Source organism: Chlamydotis macqueenii, chromosome 1 (genome assembly GCF_036417535.1).
Source record: "Chlamydotis macqueenii isolate bChlMac1 chromosome 1, bChlMac1.mat, whole genome shotgun sequence".
In the NCBI taxonomy this organism is placed as follows: domain Eukaryota; kingdom Metazoa; phylum Chordata; class Aves; order Otidiformes; family Otididae; genus Chlamydotis; species Chlamydotis macqueenii.
In genome coordinates, this window is record NC_141556.1 from 156919745 (window position 1) to 156938686 (window position 18942).

The following is an 18942-nucleotide window of genomic DNA, read 5'->3' on the forward strand; positions in this document are numbered from 1 at the left end:
ATCTGTAAGTAGAGATAATACTCCATACTAGCTGGCATACAGTTCGATTTTCGAGCCATACTGGTTGATCCAATAAAAGATACTACCTCTACCCACAAACCTTGTTACAGGAAACTAACTGATGAGGACTAGAAGATTTTCATTAATGACCTCCAAGACAAAATCTCGCCTGTGATTTCTCAGTGGGAGAGCCAGAAGGTACACATAATGTACTCGGCCTTCCTTTCTTCTCAATTTGCTGCCCTGTCTTAAGACATGCTGATTGCTTTAGTATTATCATAAAGTCATCCTCCGTGGCTCACCAAGGATGTGCCCCTTACAGCCAGTAGCAAGAAAGATGGTCTACGCTTACATCATGGTTCCTAGTCCTTTTTTAAGTCAGTCTCACTGGTGCCACCTCTTCTCTTTCTCTTCCTCCATCTCACCTCCTCCCTACAGCTGCCTTTTCTCTGCAGTCTTCCCTCCACCTGTAGATCCTTCCTGCCATATCCTCATCCTTCCTCCCCACAAAATTCTCTTTACCATCTCCTTTCACATATGGGATCCCCAGCTTCCACTGGAAAAGCTTGGCAACTCAGACTCTCCTCTCTGCGCCACTTCATCCCTAACATTGGGAACCTGTGTCTCAGAAAAACAGATGTTCAGCTGGGAGTAAGAGTACTTCCCAGTTTCATCAGTCATTTATCATAGTTCTGCCCTATAATTTTGCCAAGCAGCAAAGTCAACGAGTAACAAGCATCTGTCACAAGAAGAGGTACAAACACTAGTATGTTCTGGAAGTCACCATAAAAAAAAAAAAAAGCTCAAATTTGACAAGACATAAAAAACTCCTGGAGGGAGTACAAAGAGGAGCTAAAAAGATAAAGACTGACAGCCCCCAGAGCCCTCATATTACTAGAGCAATTCCCTGCTACAGCAGAGGTGATAAAGCTCCGCACATGAGCTGGGTTTGCCTGTTTTCTAGCTCACAAGGAACTTGGAAGTTCTCTCACACAGAATTATGAACAGAATCATAAAATTTGGGGGGTACAAAGAATCATTTTATTACTCTTCCCAAAAGACAGTGCTCTGATAGGCTTTCAAGCACATTAATCTGACCGCTAAAAACAGGAGTATGCAGTACTGAGTGGATAGGAGAAAAGTATTTTGTTCGTCCATACAAAAATGAAAAAAAAATGAACATCCAAGCCTGCCCATGTGTCAGCCACATTGTGTCAGGCTGGTTTAGTTTTCTACCACCAGTCACCACCAGCCAGCACTGCAAAACTCTTCTCTTGATGGCCACTGTAATTTTTCCATTGTTCTTCCCTGAGGTCCAGATAACTGTCTATTTTTGGAGGGGCATACCTCCAAGAATTTAAGGTCTTTGCAAAGGGCAGTTGGTGATGTGCTGTGCTCTTCTTATTCAAGCCCTTTGTTCGAGCAACAAAACATTTAACTCCCTCTTGCCTCATGTGTGCAGCTGTCTGTTGAAGAATCCCTGAATGTAAATAAAAACGTGAGAGAAAAAAAAAAGTATAATCATTAAATCAACGAGTAACTAATATATTCTGTCCCTTTATTATGACAGTATATTCCCCAGGTGGGGTTTTTTTTTCAGCTAATTTAATGTCCTATAAAGGCTCTTCAAAGAAAGGATTTACACAATAGTGGGAATGGGGAAAGATCAGATTTAACACCACAACTTTTAAAGACAAGGTTTTATCGTAGTCTTAAGTTTTAAATGATTAGTTGATCTTACAAGACACTGTTCAAAGCTGCAATTGAAAGCTAGTGGAAATATTCATTACACATCCCATAACAATAATGGTAAGACTTGTGAAAGTTATTAGTGTTGTCAGCTTACCACACAAAAGTAAAAAAAAAAAATCAAAAGTATATTTCTTCTGTATATGAAACTAATGGCAAATTGAATTTAGGAATTAATTTGGGGTGCACTAAGAATCTGATGTTTTGTTTTAACTATATCTAAAAAAAGTCATTCATGCAGGTGTTAGCAGTTTCTAACATGGAAATTATTAAAAAGAGAATAAGCTGCAGAACAACTGAAAATGTATCTCTCTGTTAGATTGACAATTTGGAAGATCTGGTTTTCATCCTGCCTTTCCTCATTGCCTTATACAAGGTTATGTTCAAACTGGGGAAATTAGAAATCACCTCTAAGTCAAACAATGTCTGAAATCTTCCCACAAATTGGTTCTCTTTGTCCAATCTAAATTTCATAGCCCACAGAATAACAGTGTCTTTCTGGCACAGGTGATCAAAAGTTAGGAGAAGTTCATCCAGGAAGGGATGGTGGTAAACTACATCAGCAGCCATAATGTAGTCAAAGTGACAGGAAGACCTAGGAAAGTTCTTTTCCAGATCAATTCCCCAAGATAATTCCTTAACACAAGGCTGGTGCTTGCACTTCTGCTTTGTATTTTGGAGAACATTGTGCTGAAGGTTTCCCAGCAGTTCTGGCAAATCTGTGGCAGTCACAAGTGCACCTGTGAAAGGGAGAAAACAAACATAATCTTTGAATGTACTTCAGGACTTGAGTAAAAGCCCATTCACAAAAGCCACCGTACAAGGAACTGATTTTACCAGGTAGTTCTCACTGGGGGGAACAGAACAATGCATGTAAGCACTCCCAATAACTCTTAGCCATTGCACTTAAAATAAGTATTTAGTGCCCAGTAGTTTTACTCTACAGATTGCCATCTAAATGCAGCTGAGGATAGAGAAATATGGTATCTACTGTGTCTTGATATCATATTGTTAAAATTACAGTAAGTGACCAGGGATTGAAGAATACCTGTTACTGACTCCAGAAAAAAAGTGAGCGTGACATTTAAGCATTGCTTCAGGTTCTTTCCTTTTCACATAGTACGAAGATTTCTCAAACTACAGAAAGCTAAGATTCTGTTAAAATGCAGAAGTTACTGATTTGGATTACTCTTGAGGAATAGGCTACTATGAGAGAAAACACAACAGTGTCTGTAGCAGAAAAAAATCAAGGATCAATAGCTGACAGAAAATGATGAACATAAATAGAAAGAAAGTGACCTGGCATTCAAGAGCTGTTTGATCAATGATACATTGGTCATACCTACATCTGGCTTCATCTGGTTGCCACTGACATCCCATGGGGCCACTAGTTTCTTATTTTGATTCCCTGTTTAACACTGTAAGTGACAATATGATCTACTAGGACCTCCTTCATTGCATTAACACAGTCACAGCTTTACAGAAAAAACAAAAAAAAAAACCAAAAAAAAAACCAACAGAACAGGTTTCCAAACAAGTCCTTTGGAATTCACTTTTTCTTGCTCTTGGAAGCATTCAAACAATAGCGTCCTCCAATATTCATGTTTCCAAGAGCATAAGAGCCATCGCATGTACTCACCCAGTAAACTGGCTACTATGGAGACCAACCCAGTTCCAGCTCCAATTTCAATCACATTTTTGTCAACCAAATTGTATTGTTTAGAATTAGTTTCCAAAAAATAACACAGAACAAGAGCCTGTAGGGGAGGGAATCCATGAACATACTGAACAAATAAATGAAATAAACTCCTTCACTAAATATGTATTGTCATTTAAAAGCATGCAAAAAAAAAATTCTTTTGTAATGTCATGTCTGTTCAAATGACCAATATTCATTCAAGCACCGACTCTAAAGGATCATGACTCACTATGATCTTTGAGCTCTAGAGGCTGACAAAATAAATGCCAAAACATGCCTCAATATAGGCTTGCAAAGCATTACAGCTGGAAAGAACAACTGCAATTATCTAATCTGTCACTCTGCATAACATGAGCTACACAATTCCAGTCAGCAGCTCCTGCTTATAACTGCACTTACTTCTGGTTGAGTTAAAACACGTCCTTCACAAAGACATCTTGATATAAGGACTGCTTGTGAGAGAAAATCCACAACGACCATTGTTAAGCTCTTCCAACAGTTAATTATTTCTAACAATAATTAATTACCATAATGATTCAAAAAGGACTAATAGATTTACCCCTTTTCTTCTGGTTGTTTGTTTTCAGTTTCTGTGTGCTTACCTTGTTAAGCATAGCAAACCTTTACAGCAAAGACAGCCACAGAGCCCTCTACGACTAATTTATTGCATTTATAAACTGCAATTAAGAAGCTTCTTTAGCTGTTCAGTCCTGTGTTGCACAGACCAGTGAGTTTTAGTTCACCGTTGAAATAGAAATTGCTACTTTTATTTCTCTGACAAAGATAGTTTCCAACTCGACTCCTACATTTTTCCCAGTCTTCGAAAATTATATAGTTTCCATTGACAAATACATATGATGGTTGCCACATCCTCTTGCAATATAGATGATCATTTGCAAAGGCAATTATTAGCGGTTCACTCTGGCACAGCAAAATTATGCTCGTAGTTTTACTTTTAATTAACTAAGAAGTAGAAGGAAAGGAGCAGGAGGAATGTTGACATGCTAGATGTTCAAAGTGTTTACTTTCTACCTCTTAACTCAGAGTAAAAAGAGCAGGGTCTTTTATATGAACTTAACTATCTCATAATCAACAAAGCTTTGATATTGAAATAAGCCTGTGAGCATCAGGACTAATTAAATCCAGGTTCCTAAAGATTGTGTCTGATGTTTAATAGAGATTTTAAAACATATTATGTTAAGATTTCTTGTGAGTTCTATATATTCCTATAATTTCTTCCTTCAGAGTTTTGCCATATTCTGTTGTAGAAACTGGCTAGCAGGGTCAGAACTTTTATGAGTTGAATTAGGGAAATTTTGGCTTCTTTTCTATGAAATATGCAGAAACTTTATTTTCCTTAAAGTTTCTGCCCTTGAGAAATTTGGCTGACATTTTTTGGAAGAGTTCAAATACTGCTAGGTGGAACAGAATAGGAGAACGTGAAGAGACAGACAGAAGGGTTGCCTTCCTTCCACAGCAAAACTGGCTAAAAACTTCCCGAAATATAAATATGCTTTTCAGTACAGCCCATGATTTTTTTGAGAATAATTGGCAGTCAGCCACCCTTTCCTCAAAGACATGCACTGAGGCCACCAAAAGATATAGTATAAATGACTTGCCCGGGTCTGCTAAGACAAGAAAAACTGGAGTTCAAAACAGCAGATTACGCTAACCTTTCTCCACTGAACCATGGCCATACTTCTTAAAAACAGGACAATGCTGGAAGGCTGACACCATGGGGACAAAAATGGAAATTTCTGGGACTAAAACCTCTTGGTGTTTTAGAGGGGTTCCCGGAGAAGTTTCTGTTTCAGGAGCGTTCTCTAAAGGCTGCAAGTGTCAATGGTGCATTGTGGCACCTCCCTGACTGCAGTGGTTTCTTTCACTCTAAATTATTTCAAAATAGTCAGTTAGTTGCATTGCACAGACTCTAAACCTTGAAGAAAGCTCTTTGTATGATGGCTATGCTGATGGTCCTTATATCAAAAGCCAAGGACAACTGTTCTCCCCTACTAGATTTCAGGCTATTTAAGAAACTGAAAGCTCCAGCTGAACCTTTTCCTGTGTCTGCATATCTACAAGCTAAATTTGTTTCTCACATGAGTAGGCTGAATAGCTTCTACGAGTGCTTATACCTTGTGAGCTCATATTGCAGCCGTTCCCACAATCTGGATGTGCTTGCTATACTGCTATCTGTATTTATAAAGTGTACAGAAATGTAATCATCGTAAGACTGCCATATTTCCTTCAAAATATGCCTGTAAGTGGCCAATAGGACCAAAAGTTACTGGCAGGTGAGGAGAGGACACAAGATGATACATGTTGTGTGACAGGGGCACAAATGAGATACTATTTAAGCTTTGAGAACCAGGAATCCATACAAAACCAGGCTAAATTCAGATTTGGGATTTGCAGAATGGAGACAGAAAACCCTAGCATATTCTCCTTGGGTTTATAACATACAACAAAACATATTAATCATGCAAAACAAATTAAAAGTGCTAGAAGACTCTGAAACTAAAAAATAACAATACTGCATAAATATTGTACCGATGGCCAGACGACTGCCCCGTAACAATCAGTGGCTTCTGTGATCCTTATCTCGTGGCCAGCAAAGTGGAAGCCTTCCCAGGCCTTATGAGTTAAAAGAGCAGGAAAAAAACGTCTTCTCATGATGTCTGTGACTATCTGTTCGTCTTCTTTTTCCCCTGGAAGCAAAAGTATAAAAGGTCAAACAGGCTGAGTGGGCTGATAATGAAACTACCAATTTATATTGAAAAGCTGATTTGGAAGCAAGAATGTGAATTATATCTGTCAATAAAAATGCTTTTTACCATTAATGTTTGGCATGATACATGGGAAGTCTCCTGAATTCTAAGTGAAATTTTCAGTTTATGACTAAATAATTTCTTTCCTGTTTTACTGAAGAAGCCAAGTTCATAAAAAGTAAAGAAAGAAGTGGAATGTTACCATATATTGCTTTTCATTTCAGCAATCCAAAGGAAATTTTTAACTTCTTTTTCCCTTCAAGAACAGCTGCCCTAGTATAGACACTCACTGTCTTATGTGCCCATATTTTTTATTATTTTCCATATCCTTTTACTGCTCACTCTCCCCACATTATGGTTCTTTTTGACAGTAAACAAAAGGAGCCACAGTATCATTTATAAGTCTGTCACAAAACTTGTGAAACAGATCCTAGCAACACAAATTATGATAGACAGGAGCGAAAGCACTAGTGTTGTCAGGAAAGCTTATCCACCCACCCCAACAGAGCCCTGTCAGAGGGATTCTTTCCAGTTGGCTTGATATCCTGAATGCCATCCCTGTTGCTAAGCAAAGGATATTTATGATAGCTAACATAATCCTAGATAACTCTTCTAACAGGAGATGATTCATTCTTTTTTAGTTGAATACCACGCCAGTTTCAGTTTTGCTATCATCACACAAAGCTGCACCACTATGTTACTTAAAAAAAAAAAGAAAAAATAAGAGCATATTCTTAGCAAAGTCTAGAATCATTCCAAGCTTTCAAAGGAAATTTACTTTCACAGCCAACTATGATCACTTGGCAAATTAGCTAAAGCAAAACATGTTTACAAGCTACACCTTCTAGAAAGCATGCTAGAGATTTAGATAACTGGATTACAATCTTGTTCAAAGCAGTTTCTGGATCAAGGCTGAAGTTACCGTTAAAATCACAGATATCAAGCTCAGGATCTGCACAGAAATTGCAGACTCAATAGCTATTAAAAATGAAAATATTTATGCCTTATAGCGGCCTTCCAGTACCTAAAAGGGGCCTACAGGAAAGACAGGGAGAAACACTTCAGCAGCACCTGTAGCGATAGGATGAGGGGTAATGGTTTTAAAATAAAGGGAGGTAGATTCGGATTAGACAACAGGAAGAAACATTTTATGAGGAGGGTGGTGTAACACTGGAACAGGTTGCCCAGAGAGGTGGTAGAAGCCCCATGCCTGGAAACATCCAAGGCCAGGTTGGATGAGGCTCTGAGCAACCTGATCTAGTCAAAGATGTCCCTGCTTCTTGCAGGGGGGTTGGACTAGATGACCTTTGAAAGTCCCTTCCAACCCTCATTATTCTGTGATTCTATGTTTTCATCAGCATAAAACACATTGGTCTACCAAATATTCTTCACATTTTCTTCCCCCCTCAAATCACTGCAGTCACAGGACACGATGGCCTCAAGCATTGTCATTTGCTCTGCCACATGCCTCAGTATTTTTATTGCCATAACCTATTGACAAAGTCTCTCTCCCTTCCTTGCAAAAGAAGGACCAAGGAATAAAAGCAGGGAAGAACAAAGAAAGATAATACCAAAGGAAAACACATCAGGAAGAAGCTCAAGCTCATTAGCCAGTGCTTTAAGCTTATAATTCAACTTACTTTAAGCATCAGATGAAACTAGGGAATAGCAATAAACACAAGGAAGAAAAAGGAAAAATTTTCATGTTCAATCTTAGTATGTTGACACTAAGACATAATCTGGAAGTTATTTAAAAAAAAAAAAAACCACCAAAAAAAAAAACCAACCCCACCACAAGAAAACTCAAGACAATGAACCACCCACCAAACCAACCAACCTATGGTACTCCAAGAATTGACTGGAGGGGAAAACATGGTATCATGAAACACAGTAAAATTTAAATTAATATAAAGCATATACTACTGCAAAGAAATATAAACAGTATATTTTTATAAAAGTAACAGTAATATAGTAGTCTTAACTTTGAAACTATGATATTTTAAGATGTTAGGAAATAAGTAGTATGTGGCAGCCCATTACATCTGCAAACCTCTAACGTTAAGTTGAGAGAAAACACATGCATCATTGTGCCTGCAAGCAGGGAACTCTGCACAAACATGAATTAAGCGCCAGAGAAATGCTGCTCCAGGGCAAAATTAATCTTTTCTTATGAAAGAATTAATATGAAGCTGTCTTATTACAAATATTGCAAGTATATTTAATATATCATCCTGTCTCCAGGCACACCAGATACAGCCTGCTTTTAATTTTCTCCGATTGCTGAGAGCAGTCTGATCTTGTTCTGCGATCAGTACTAGTGGTGGAAGTCAAAAGCTGTTCCTTCTACTACCTCCCAGTCACAACCATTTTTCTTGATTCTTCTTCCCTTGACACCTGTTTTGGATCCAATTCTGTTGAGAAGCCGTAACTTATTAAGTCTTAATTTATAAAGCTTCTGCCAGAAGATCTATAAAATTTTAGCAGTATTACAGCTACCCCTCTAAGTGCACAATAAACATTTCCCACCTATGCCCTACATGGTCAGCAATCTTTCTACTTCAGGCTTGTATAGCACCTAAACTAACAGAGTTTGCAGGCCACTGCTCCCTACCTGAGCTAAACTGTCCATACCCGTGAAAGAAGAATCCCAAATCTGCTGATTGATAACACCACTTAAATCTTTGGCCACCTTTTTAGTAATCCCACAAGTGGATTATCTGGAGAAGTTTACACAATCCTTATATTTTTGTTGTCCCATTAAGAAGATCTTACTATTGTGGAGAATCAAAGAATATTTGCTTCATCAGAAACTATCTTATAGTAGACAGGCTTCAAAACCCTGATGAGAAATTTTACCAGGACCAGGATGCTAATGATTCTGAAAAAGAGTGCTGACAAAATAAGGAGTGCAGACTTTTAGTCAGATTTGCTTACTTGCAAACAAGTTTCCCTTCACACTGCAAAAGGCACTCTTCTATTTCTTGCTTGGTATCTTTCAGAACAGACAAACTTCTTGTGGGACTGCACAAAAGGAAAGAAGTTATTTTTTCTGTAACTGCCTTCAGAGCAGTCAAAACAGAAAAATAACGAGCTAGGGGGAAATCTTTGAAGCAACAACAAATAGTTATCAGAGTAAGTGAGATGAAGTCTTTTAATACCTGCAAACATTGAAGAAGTTCTGCTGGTACTTTGATCAAACTAGTTTCTTGATAACAAATGTAAAAAGCTGATCGGAGATTGTTCTTCTGGAAGTGTTGATCTCTCTGTTAGTCCATAACCTCTTGTTCAGGAAGAAAAATGCTTGGAATGATGACTCAATGAAGGGATTTTAATTATTTTAATGACATTTTAAGATAACAAGAGCTGACTCATCAGTAGAATAGGGTCAGACGAGGAGGCTTGACTGACCTGGCTTTCAGTTCTTGTAAAAACAGAAGTGCATAATGGGCATTTCCAGCAATACTACTCAAGTGCCCATACTACACTATGAGAAATTAAAAGTCTTCTAGGACTGGTTCCTCCCCTCTTCATTTGCCTGGGTTTGGCCAGGTAGGTTTGCCCTCACCCCTGCAATTTGGAGAGGCATGGAAGTGGTATATACATAGAATTACTTTCTTCAGCCTATTCATCCCTGTTCACGAGCAGAAACCACTGGAGTTTCAGGTTCTAGAAACTTATTTGCATTGAGATGAGACAGTCTGATCCTGTTCAGGTAACATACAGAAATTGAGATTATTTTTGTTCGTAAAACAGGTAGTACTCCTTTGGTCTGGAACTTGTGTTTATAAAGAAGTTCCCATCTATAGATGCCCCAAATTCTTCTTGAAATAAGATTGGAATGTCTTTAAGTTTCTTAAGAATTTCTACCTAATAGGTTAATTTCTTATAGCATTCTTTGAAATATTTCGGGTAAAATATTGTTTATCATAAGAGTTTAACATCTTTGGGGAATGTTCTTTGAACTCCCTTGATTTTAAGTTAACATCAGGGCTGAGGGAGAGAAGTAATATACTGCTGACACTTCTTGCACTGTATCAACCACATCATTAAGAAAACAGCGTAAAGATCATTCTCAAAGGCAAAGCGATCATCATTATTACAACTGAAATGTGAACACAGTTTTCCAAAGAGACATACTAAATCATATGGAAGACTGGAGTTGTGAAGTCAGTGGCAGGTGAGTTAGAGAAACGCATGTCAAGCTGCAAAATCTTGCACAGGGAACCAGAGGATTTTGCTGACACATTCAAATGTCAAACAAAATGGTTTGTATTAGAACAAGACTTAAAGAAAGAAAAGGATGTGAATTCTGCTGAGACAGAGTTGGAGAAGTCCTTCAAGTGGGGAAGGGAAAGCAGGAGAAAAATAACAGGAGACAGACCAGGTCAGAATGGAACAAGTTGCAAACTGCAGTATATTTTTGTTTAACGATGAGGCAAATCACACAAATGGGCCTTAGGCTTTATTCGCACACTTTTTGCTTGGAATGAGTAGAAATAGTACCTGTTTAGAAACCTGCTACATAATCAACTGTTCCCTTCACATCGATTGTCACATAAAATCATTCTTGGGAGTAAACAGCTCCATCAGGAAATGGTAACCTTAAAATTCCATGGGGTATCTTCCATCAATTAATAGCATATGTTAAATCTCTCACTGCGTAACTAATGACACTGCCTACGTTAATGCATTCTCCACTAAATAAAAAGGGAAAAGAGACATGCACTATTAAACAGTACCTAAGATGCAGGAAAAGCAGCAAAGACAAGGGGACTGAATTAAAATTATTTAAAAAACAAACAATAAAATAGATACCACTATCTAGATACCTGAAATAAAATACAGCTTAAAAAAGCAGAAGTAAAATGATCCTTCCACATAAAAGCTGTGAAGAATATACTAGAAGTCAGTATCTCCACTTTCAGATTCATTCACAAATAGCAGACGGAGTAACAAAACATTCTCCAAGTATTTCCCTAATGGCTTAGGATAGCGTTAATTCAGAAACAATAGTTTCACCCAATGATTCATCAAAACAACCTACAGGGGGAAAAATACAGATCAGTCTCTTTCAAGTGCTGGCTTGACCCTATTTAATCTCTTGAGGTCAAATGGTGCCACAGCCCAAGGTGATAAAGAAATAAGACCTAGCCAACCTCTGCTTCTCTTTTGCTTTGATGGCTCTTCTCCAACTGTCAAAAGGAATGAAATACAAACCTTCAGCATGAGCTTGACCTGACAAAGTTCAGCCCTACAGCAACACATTCTCCCTTCTTCAGAGGCAGTATACTCTTACCGGTAAAGTTTAGATTTAAAATCTACCATTTAGACTTCTACTTACAAATACTTTAGGAACCATGTATCAACAGTTGTGGTTCCTCTAAGACTTCTCAGCAATCATCCCTGAGTTTGATGAAGACAGGATGACTACCTGAGCTGACATTACTTACTGAGCAATGCATGAAAGAAAGTTCCAAGAATTCATGAGAGCCAGGGCTCTTTAGATCTCCCCAGTCTCAAAACGCGGAACTGGACTTATCCAAAGTAAAGATTCAAGAAGTATTTTATATATATCAAAGTAAAGATTCAAGATGTATTTTTTTATATATAAGATATATATATAATATATATATATAATATACATTACATACATATACATCTGGGTATTTCCAAGGGCTCAGAAGTTTACCTCAAATCTACATTACATCCCAATTCTAAAGGACTCTGGAGTCTCACAATTTCTACTGAGCTACTGACATCTCAGGATCCGAGTCCTGGTCTTGCAAGCATTACAGATGGCTCCATGGAAACATACAGAATCCTGGATCACAGAATAGTCCCCAAATTCCAGGTGGCATCACTTTGGTATCTTTATTTCATTCCATTTATTTCTATTTCATTCCATTCCACTACGGCCTAAGGACCCTTAAAGGAAGGAGTTAGGAGAGAAATCTAATCATGCCCTTGACTTTCCAGAAGTCATATGTAACCTACACCTTTCTAATAATATAAAGCAAAGTACTGTTCCAGTACTTACCTAAACTACACAGTTAAATTTCCTTACTTCATTCCTACCTACAAAGAGAGAAATTATCATGTAACAAAGTGTAGGCATTCCAGTGCCTTCATTACAACCTCCATCTCCTGAAGTGATAGCAATGATGAGGTATATTACATTGATTAATCTGAGATACCACATCAGGGTAATATAATGCTTGAAACTTTATACTTTGAAATGGAGAAATACAAAACTGCCACCCACGAGCAGCCTCTTCTCAGCCAAGAGACAAGATGCACTTAGCTCACAGCATGAGGAGACAAGAACAGGAGAGTATCAGAACAGACAGTATCCAGTCTACATATTTATCCAGGCTTGAGAGGCGCATTTTAAATTTGAAATTCGCACCACTGATATCCCAGCCCCATCCAAGTCACAGGTCATCCAAAAGCATTAGAAAGCTGAAAATAGAAGTTCGGATTATCTCATGAACACACAATGAATTAAAATGTGCCAAGTACTTCCCTTGTTACTTCATCATGTTTGTCTGTCATTGAAAACATCTTCAGGTCTAGGCTCAGCAGCTATTTAATCTCTAAAGATAACTAAATGATTACCCTTTGACTACAAAAGCAGACTGTATTCTTAAATTAGATGGTCTAATGTACGTTATAAGAGGCCGACAGCCAATTTCTTGATGGATAGGAAAGATCTGGATGAGTAATTTAGACACTGTAAGCCACTGTCTGGTCTAATCTTTCATATCTCTTACCTTGCCCAGTCAAGAGAGCTTTGTGCCATTGAAAGCTCTCACTTCCTTGTAACGACACGCCAGAACATACTAGGTACCACAGCCAGCAGAACACAAGGTACTCAATGAAATGCCTGCCAATTTTCCCCTACCAATAATTCTATATTTCTAAAATATTTATTTGAGGAAAGTATCTGAAAGTAACCTAACAACACCAATCCATGCAAACATACCACCTTTCTCATGTGGCAGTTGAGAAATATTTAATTTATTGTTGAAATCAATTGTTGAACAAAGTTAACACATGCTTTGATTATTTGAGTATTGTCTCCAACTTCTGTTCTATCCATACACAAGAAATTTCCATTCGAGTTTAGTAATGCCTTCAGCAAATGTGTATCTATTTGTTGAGGGGAGAGGAAAGGAACAGAGAAGTGTTAATTCAAATTAGTACAGCTGATGTTTACTGTAGTATTTGAATACTGCCACTTTAAGAGCTCAGAGATAAGTTGCTATAAGAGAGCCACGAGATAAATTCAGAGAAGAGGTATTTTTAGACTATTCTGATTTGCTGTGAAGTCGCAGTTTAGCTCTAGTCACTCCTTAATTGGGTTATTTTCAAGTCTTATTCCACACTGCCTCTTTTAGTCTTTTTTTGTTTGGAGACAGCTTATTGCCTAAGAGGAGCAGAATTTGAGTTCTGATATTTCAGGTCAATCCTGCAGGAAAGAAAAAAAAATTTAGGTAAATAATGGTGTGACTTTCATTAGTTTGAAGGGGGAGTTTAAATGCTTTTGAGATGAGCATTAATGGAAGAGGTTGTTTGGTTGTCTTTTTTTTTTTAAAGACAGAAGCATAATTCAAAGCTAAGAGACAAAAAAAAAGAGGAAGATGAAAGAAGGGTTGGCAGATAGTGGGAGGATATAGCAAAAGTGTCATTTATGTGTAGCATAAATAGGCTTATTTTTTAACCAGCACTGTTCATTGCAAAGTCCACTACGTAAAGCATGGTTCAGCAATTTAAGTGCTCAGGAAGCAGAGGAACCAGGTGCTGGACCTTCCTCAGAAAGATTCAAATTCACAACTCACTCAAGAGGTGTGTTCCAGCCACCCTACAAAGAGGTGCTTCCCTTCCCCTTCACCACCGCCACAGATGGGCCATCAGGAAACCAGGATTGCAAGAATCATGATAGAAGGACAAGAAGCAAGGAAAAGCCCAGCTATGAATTGGGCACTCAGTTGTGAAGGGGCCAACTCAGGCTCCACGCTCTGGTCCCAGGTTTTTCACATTTTATAGCAAAGTCCTTAAAGTTAATGGAAAAGTGTCAGTGAGGAAGGGAATGAAAAAGGTAATCAGGGTCTTTAGAAGTAACCCAGGAAATAAGAATGAGACACTAAGTCACTCTCTCTTCTCAGCTGAATATCTTTACTTTTAAGTTACAGCGTCAGCCTGCTTCTCACTTCCGTCCATTCCAGCTACATCCCATTTAAGGCACCTTTCTGGACTCCACCCAGAGACTTGAAATGATGGCAGGAATTCCCATCAATTAGGACATCTGTCAAACAGGGTGAGCAGGAGGAGTGTGTCCCTTCTAAAATGCCGGGAGATATGTGAAGGTTACCAGGTCAGCATTTTCTCAGATATTTATGGATTAAAAACTGAGCCCTGGCCAAGTGAAGTGAGACGATGGAGTGTCAAGGACAAGTATGCCTTGCAAACTTGCTCTCCTCCTTTTATCTCAGAGATAAAATTATTCTGGAGGGAATTTAAATAATGCAACTGTTGTAAACTAATCTAGTATCCCAAGAAATTAAGACAAGAGTGGCAGAATCTGATTTCAGAAAAGAGTAGACAAGGAGAGTTAAAGCTAATGATCAAGAGAATTCATGAGAGGAAAGAAAAGAGGCATCTAAAAATGCAAGTGTGATGGAGAACTCATTGGATAAAGACACCAGAGGAAAGATCAGACTGTGTGAGGACCCACTTGTAAGCTGAGAGCCAGTAGTAGTGGGAATAATGAAAAAGAACAAGGAGTTTTAACCTGGAGAACTTGTGACAAGCCAGTTAAGAAGAAAAGGGGAAGACATGAAATATAAAGAGCTCAGACTGGAACTTGCAGAGAAACAGAACTGGAATAAGAACCCCAAGAAACAGATATTGAGACTGGGTAGGTGAAGTCAATGAAACAGGAATGGGGAAGGTGGTAGAGGAGATGGATGAGAACACGGAAGGCACAGGCTCAAGGTGATCAGGCAGGTAAGTCTCCATGCAGCAGGTTCAGCACCCTTCACCTCCAGAACCTGGCACAGAATTGAATATGCCAAAGCCTGGTGTCAGATGAAACTGTAAAGATATCTCATTTTCCATTCATGTCTCCTCATCTTCTTAAACTAGTGTTTCTAGGCATGGAAGAAAACCACCTGCTATTGCTAGCTAACAAAGTAATTGTGGTGATAAGTGGAACATATTTCTGCATTTGATCTTAACATTCTGCCCCACCGATTAATTTTGCACTGACCTAATGTCCCAGAACCCAATTTATTTTCATAATTCAAAAGCTAAAAAAGTTACATGCAAACTCACTCCTCCTCACCCCAAATCCTCTATGGAGTATCAATATTAGAGAGCCAAGCTTGCAGAAGCATAGAAACACCTGTGCAACTTGACCTCAGCCCTCGTGTACTACAGAATACACAATGACAGTCATCAATATTTCAGTCTTTAGTAGTTCCATCTTTAATATTTATACTTTTAGATATTTCATCCCCCAACAATCATACTTCATTGCAGAAGATCAGCTTGAGCTCCTTGTTCAATTTAGAATTACACAATAAGAAAGGGGATTGCGTTCAAAAAAATCTCCAGATTCAGACACTTGAAGAGTGCTTTGTGGAACAGCAATCCATACCAATCCCTTTCAGCCATCTTCCCGTGCAATGTCAGCTTTCCAGAGAAGGTCATCAATTTGGGGGACTTCTTAAAAAGTATTCACAAAAGCAAAATAACAAACATTAGTTTCAGCAAGCAAATAATTATTTTTAAGTATTGCAGTCATGCCCAAAGCTCCACCTTGCCTCGCTAAAAACGTAGCAAAGCAAAACCAGACGCTGACCTCTTTTGAAAAAGCAGAAGCCCAAAAGCCTGGCTCTACATGGACCAAGACTCAGCAGAGATTTTAAACAAAAATATTCAATTTATTATGAAAAAATAAAATTAGTTTTTAAAAATCCTTCTTCTTTCACATTCAGCTGTGGAACATAACTAGACCACATTCGAAAACAACACAGGCACTTGCCCTAAAAACTTGTATACTGCTGGTGACCCCTAAAAGGGAGATTACTTCTGACGCTTTAGGATCTTAAAAGATGTGCAGCCATGAACTTGCTTAAAGAGAAAAAGCTGCCAAGAGCCTCTGAAGGTATTTGAAGATTAGGTTAAAGGCTGTCTAGACAAAAACTAAGCTTGTAATAACCAATTCTCCCTAATCGACACCTTGCAAACAAACCTCTCCTGAATAGCTTGATCGTAGTCACGGCTTCGTTCCCTGGAACCAGCTGCAGGCAAGATGCCAGGCAGTGGTAGGAAACTGCCGGGACCAAGTATGCTGGCATCGCAGATGCTTACTGCATAGCTAGAATACTACAACAGCGCTATCTGTTGTATTTTCTGTACAAGTGCCATAAACGCAATTCCTCAGAAAAAAAAATGACTGGGAAGATAGCTCACTGTCAGCAAGACACCAGGTTCCTTGTACTTAACAATATTCTTAAGTGCAACAATATAGTGAAACAAGATACCTTTTACCTTCTTGTCTTTCCAATTCTCTAATCAGTCCGTTTTCTACATTATTATGTTTTGATGATGTCAAATCCATACTATGCCACAAAACCTGGAACAGAGAAACACAAGCCTGCCTGCATAAAATTACTTTAGTCCTTTTTCCCCACGTAACACCACCAAAAAAAAAATTACATCTATATGCTATAATTTACTTCTATTGATAATAATAATATGTAGATACATAAATATCAATATTCAAAGAACAAAAGAACCAGAAGCAGCAAATTAAGTCAACTGTTGTACTCTCAAAGGGGGGAAAAAGCAAGTAATTTTTTTTTTTAAAAAAAAGAGCTTTGATAAACATTTTAAACTATTTTATTAAATTTTTAAATTAGAATCAATTCAAATCAGGGTTGGTAGGCTTATAAATTATTTAAAGGAAAGGTAGTAACAAATATCGGAAAGAGAAGAAAAATTACACTGAAAGGATCTAGTATTGTTTGAATTAATTGGCTTGGAAGGGAAGGAAACAACCTATTCCTAAAAACTGCACATCAGAAGAAGCAGGAGCTATAGACAACATGCAGAATAGAATGCATATGTGCCTGTACAAACAGACGCAGAACATGCAGACTTGGTTGAAAAAAGTAGTAGGAAAAGGATGACAGAGGACAATACAATTTTCAGATGTCTGCAGAAAAGCAGACAGACAACCACTAGTCTCCAGTTCTTGGTATTTTACAATCAGAAAAACCACAGAGTTCACAGAAAAAAAAAAAAAAACAAAAAACAAAAAACCAAAACACAAACCACCAGTGCTCTGAGAATTTTTCAAGCTCTTGCACTGTTGTATGGAAATTTGACCGATTTTTGCAGGAATGGTTACAGGCAGCATACAGTTAACAATCTACAGACGTCTAAACACCCAATAGGCGTGCAATTAAATAAGGTAATGCGTAGAGGATTATCTCTATCTCTTGCGGAGGGGAGGGGGGAAATCAAAGTGAAAACATACACCGACTGTCAAGAAAACTTCCTCACAGTGCAAAGCCTGAGGCAGGTTTTCCTCTCAAGACTTCAGGCGAAAGAGGAGAGCATAGAGCAGCCTTGTCTTGTTAGAGAGGATGCACCAGACTCTCTTGACTTCACCCTACAAAAGACACACAGGTTTAATGTTTCACTTTACTACCACAGTGCCAGTAGCCATTAACCTATTTGAAGGTGAAAAATAACTTAGGGGGCTTCTACACATCACTAACTTGTAGAACAGAAACACTGCTCTTACATTTACGTCTATCTATGAACTTGGCAACAGTAACGTCTTTACGCTGGGAACAGGAGAGAGATTCAATGGGATTCAAAGTCTTTGCGTCTTCAGAATGACAAGTAGCATTAGAAACTACTGGAACATAAATGTTACACACATTCATCAGCTTATTATCCACCTCAGAAGCATGCAAAAGACAAATTTTTTTTCCCCTTAGAAGGTAAAAATAACAGGTTAACAAACAGTCCCTTTGCATTCTGAAGGACAAGCAACTTTGCACTGTAAAATCACCCTAAAAGGGAAAATCTTCTTATTCTGTGGTCCTTTACATTTTTTTCCATCTAAAAATATCCTTTGAGGTACACTGAACTACACAACAGCCCCGAGCTGTGCTGTTTAAAGCAAATTATACAAAGTAATTTAGAGTAAAAGACGCAGACAAGTGAAATACCACTGGCATTCACCATGTTTCAGTCAATGTTACCTGAATCTCTTGCAGCTTTCCAGAGATGGTGCTCAAACAGAAAAGTCCTTATCTGCCCAGTGGCTTCCCCCCGCCGCCCGGCAGTCCCGGACAGAAGCGCGCTGTGAAGTGTGTGTCGCGCACTGCCAGCATCGCCACACCAAGAGCAAGAATAAATCCTGACAGCTGCAGCACGAGCACAGAGCGGGCGCCACACATCGTGCCCTTTACATAAGGGAGCGGATTTCGTAACCGCCGTAGGTACCCAGGCAAGGGAGCTCCAACCAACAAAGTAACCAACTCTGGAGTAGTTTTTTACAAAAATAAGTCAGTGGCACAGTGTTAGCAACCACTCGCTGTTCCTAAAAAGTAACCAAAGAGCTAAATACCATTCTTCAGAGTCAAAGGGGTCTTCCAAGCACCCAGCACAATTCACCAAGGGGCAGGGGTATACAAATGCGTGCTC

General features: G+C 38.5%; 1 protein-coding gene across 12 annotated transcripts; it reads right to left on the reverse strand.

The window, feature by feature from the left end:
- Positions 1–1529: 1529 nt before the first annotated feature.
- Positions 1530–18648, reverse strand: LOC104475749 (methyltransferase-like protein 21E). 12 transcript variants are annotated; one of them, XM_086770698.1, is made up of 6 exons: positions 18498–18648; positions 17788–17896; positions 16771–16855; positions 5999–6156; positions 3389–3506; positions 1530–2489 (listed from the first exon to the last, which is right to left on the reverse strand). In XM_086770698.1, exons 3-6 carry the CDS (start codon positions 16838–16840, stop codon positions 2065–2067), a joined length of 771 nt encoding a protein of 256 aa, XP_086626824.1. In that variant the 5' UTR covers positions 16841–16855; positions 17788–17896; positions 18498–18648; the 3' UTR covers positions 1530–2064. The 12 variants fall into 12 exon arrangements, 8 of the variants coding, with proteins under 8 accessions (XP_086626824.1, XP_086626856.1, XP_086626834.1 ...); XM_086770730.1 differs by having other exon boundaries at positions 16764–16855; XM_086770708.1 differs by having other exon boundaries at positions 17768–17896.
- Positions 18649–18942: the final 294 nt, after the last annotated feature.

Excerpts from the sequence above, each read along its gene's own strand:
- LOC104475749 (XM_086770698.1), bottom strand. The coding sequence starts at position 16,840 with ATGGATTTGACATCATCAAAACATAATAATGTAGAAAACGGACTGATT. Across the intron at positions 3,507-5,998 it reads GGGCAGTCGTCTGGCCATCG|GCTCTTGTTCTGTGTTATTT; the intron begins GTACAATATTTA and ends CCTCCCCTACAG. Across the intron at positions 2,490-3,388 it reads CATAGTAGCCAGTTTACTGG|GTGCACTTGTGACTGCCACA; the intron begins GTGAGTACATGC and ends TCCCTTTCACAG.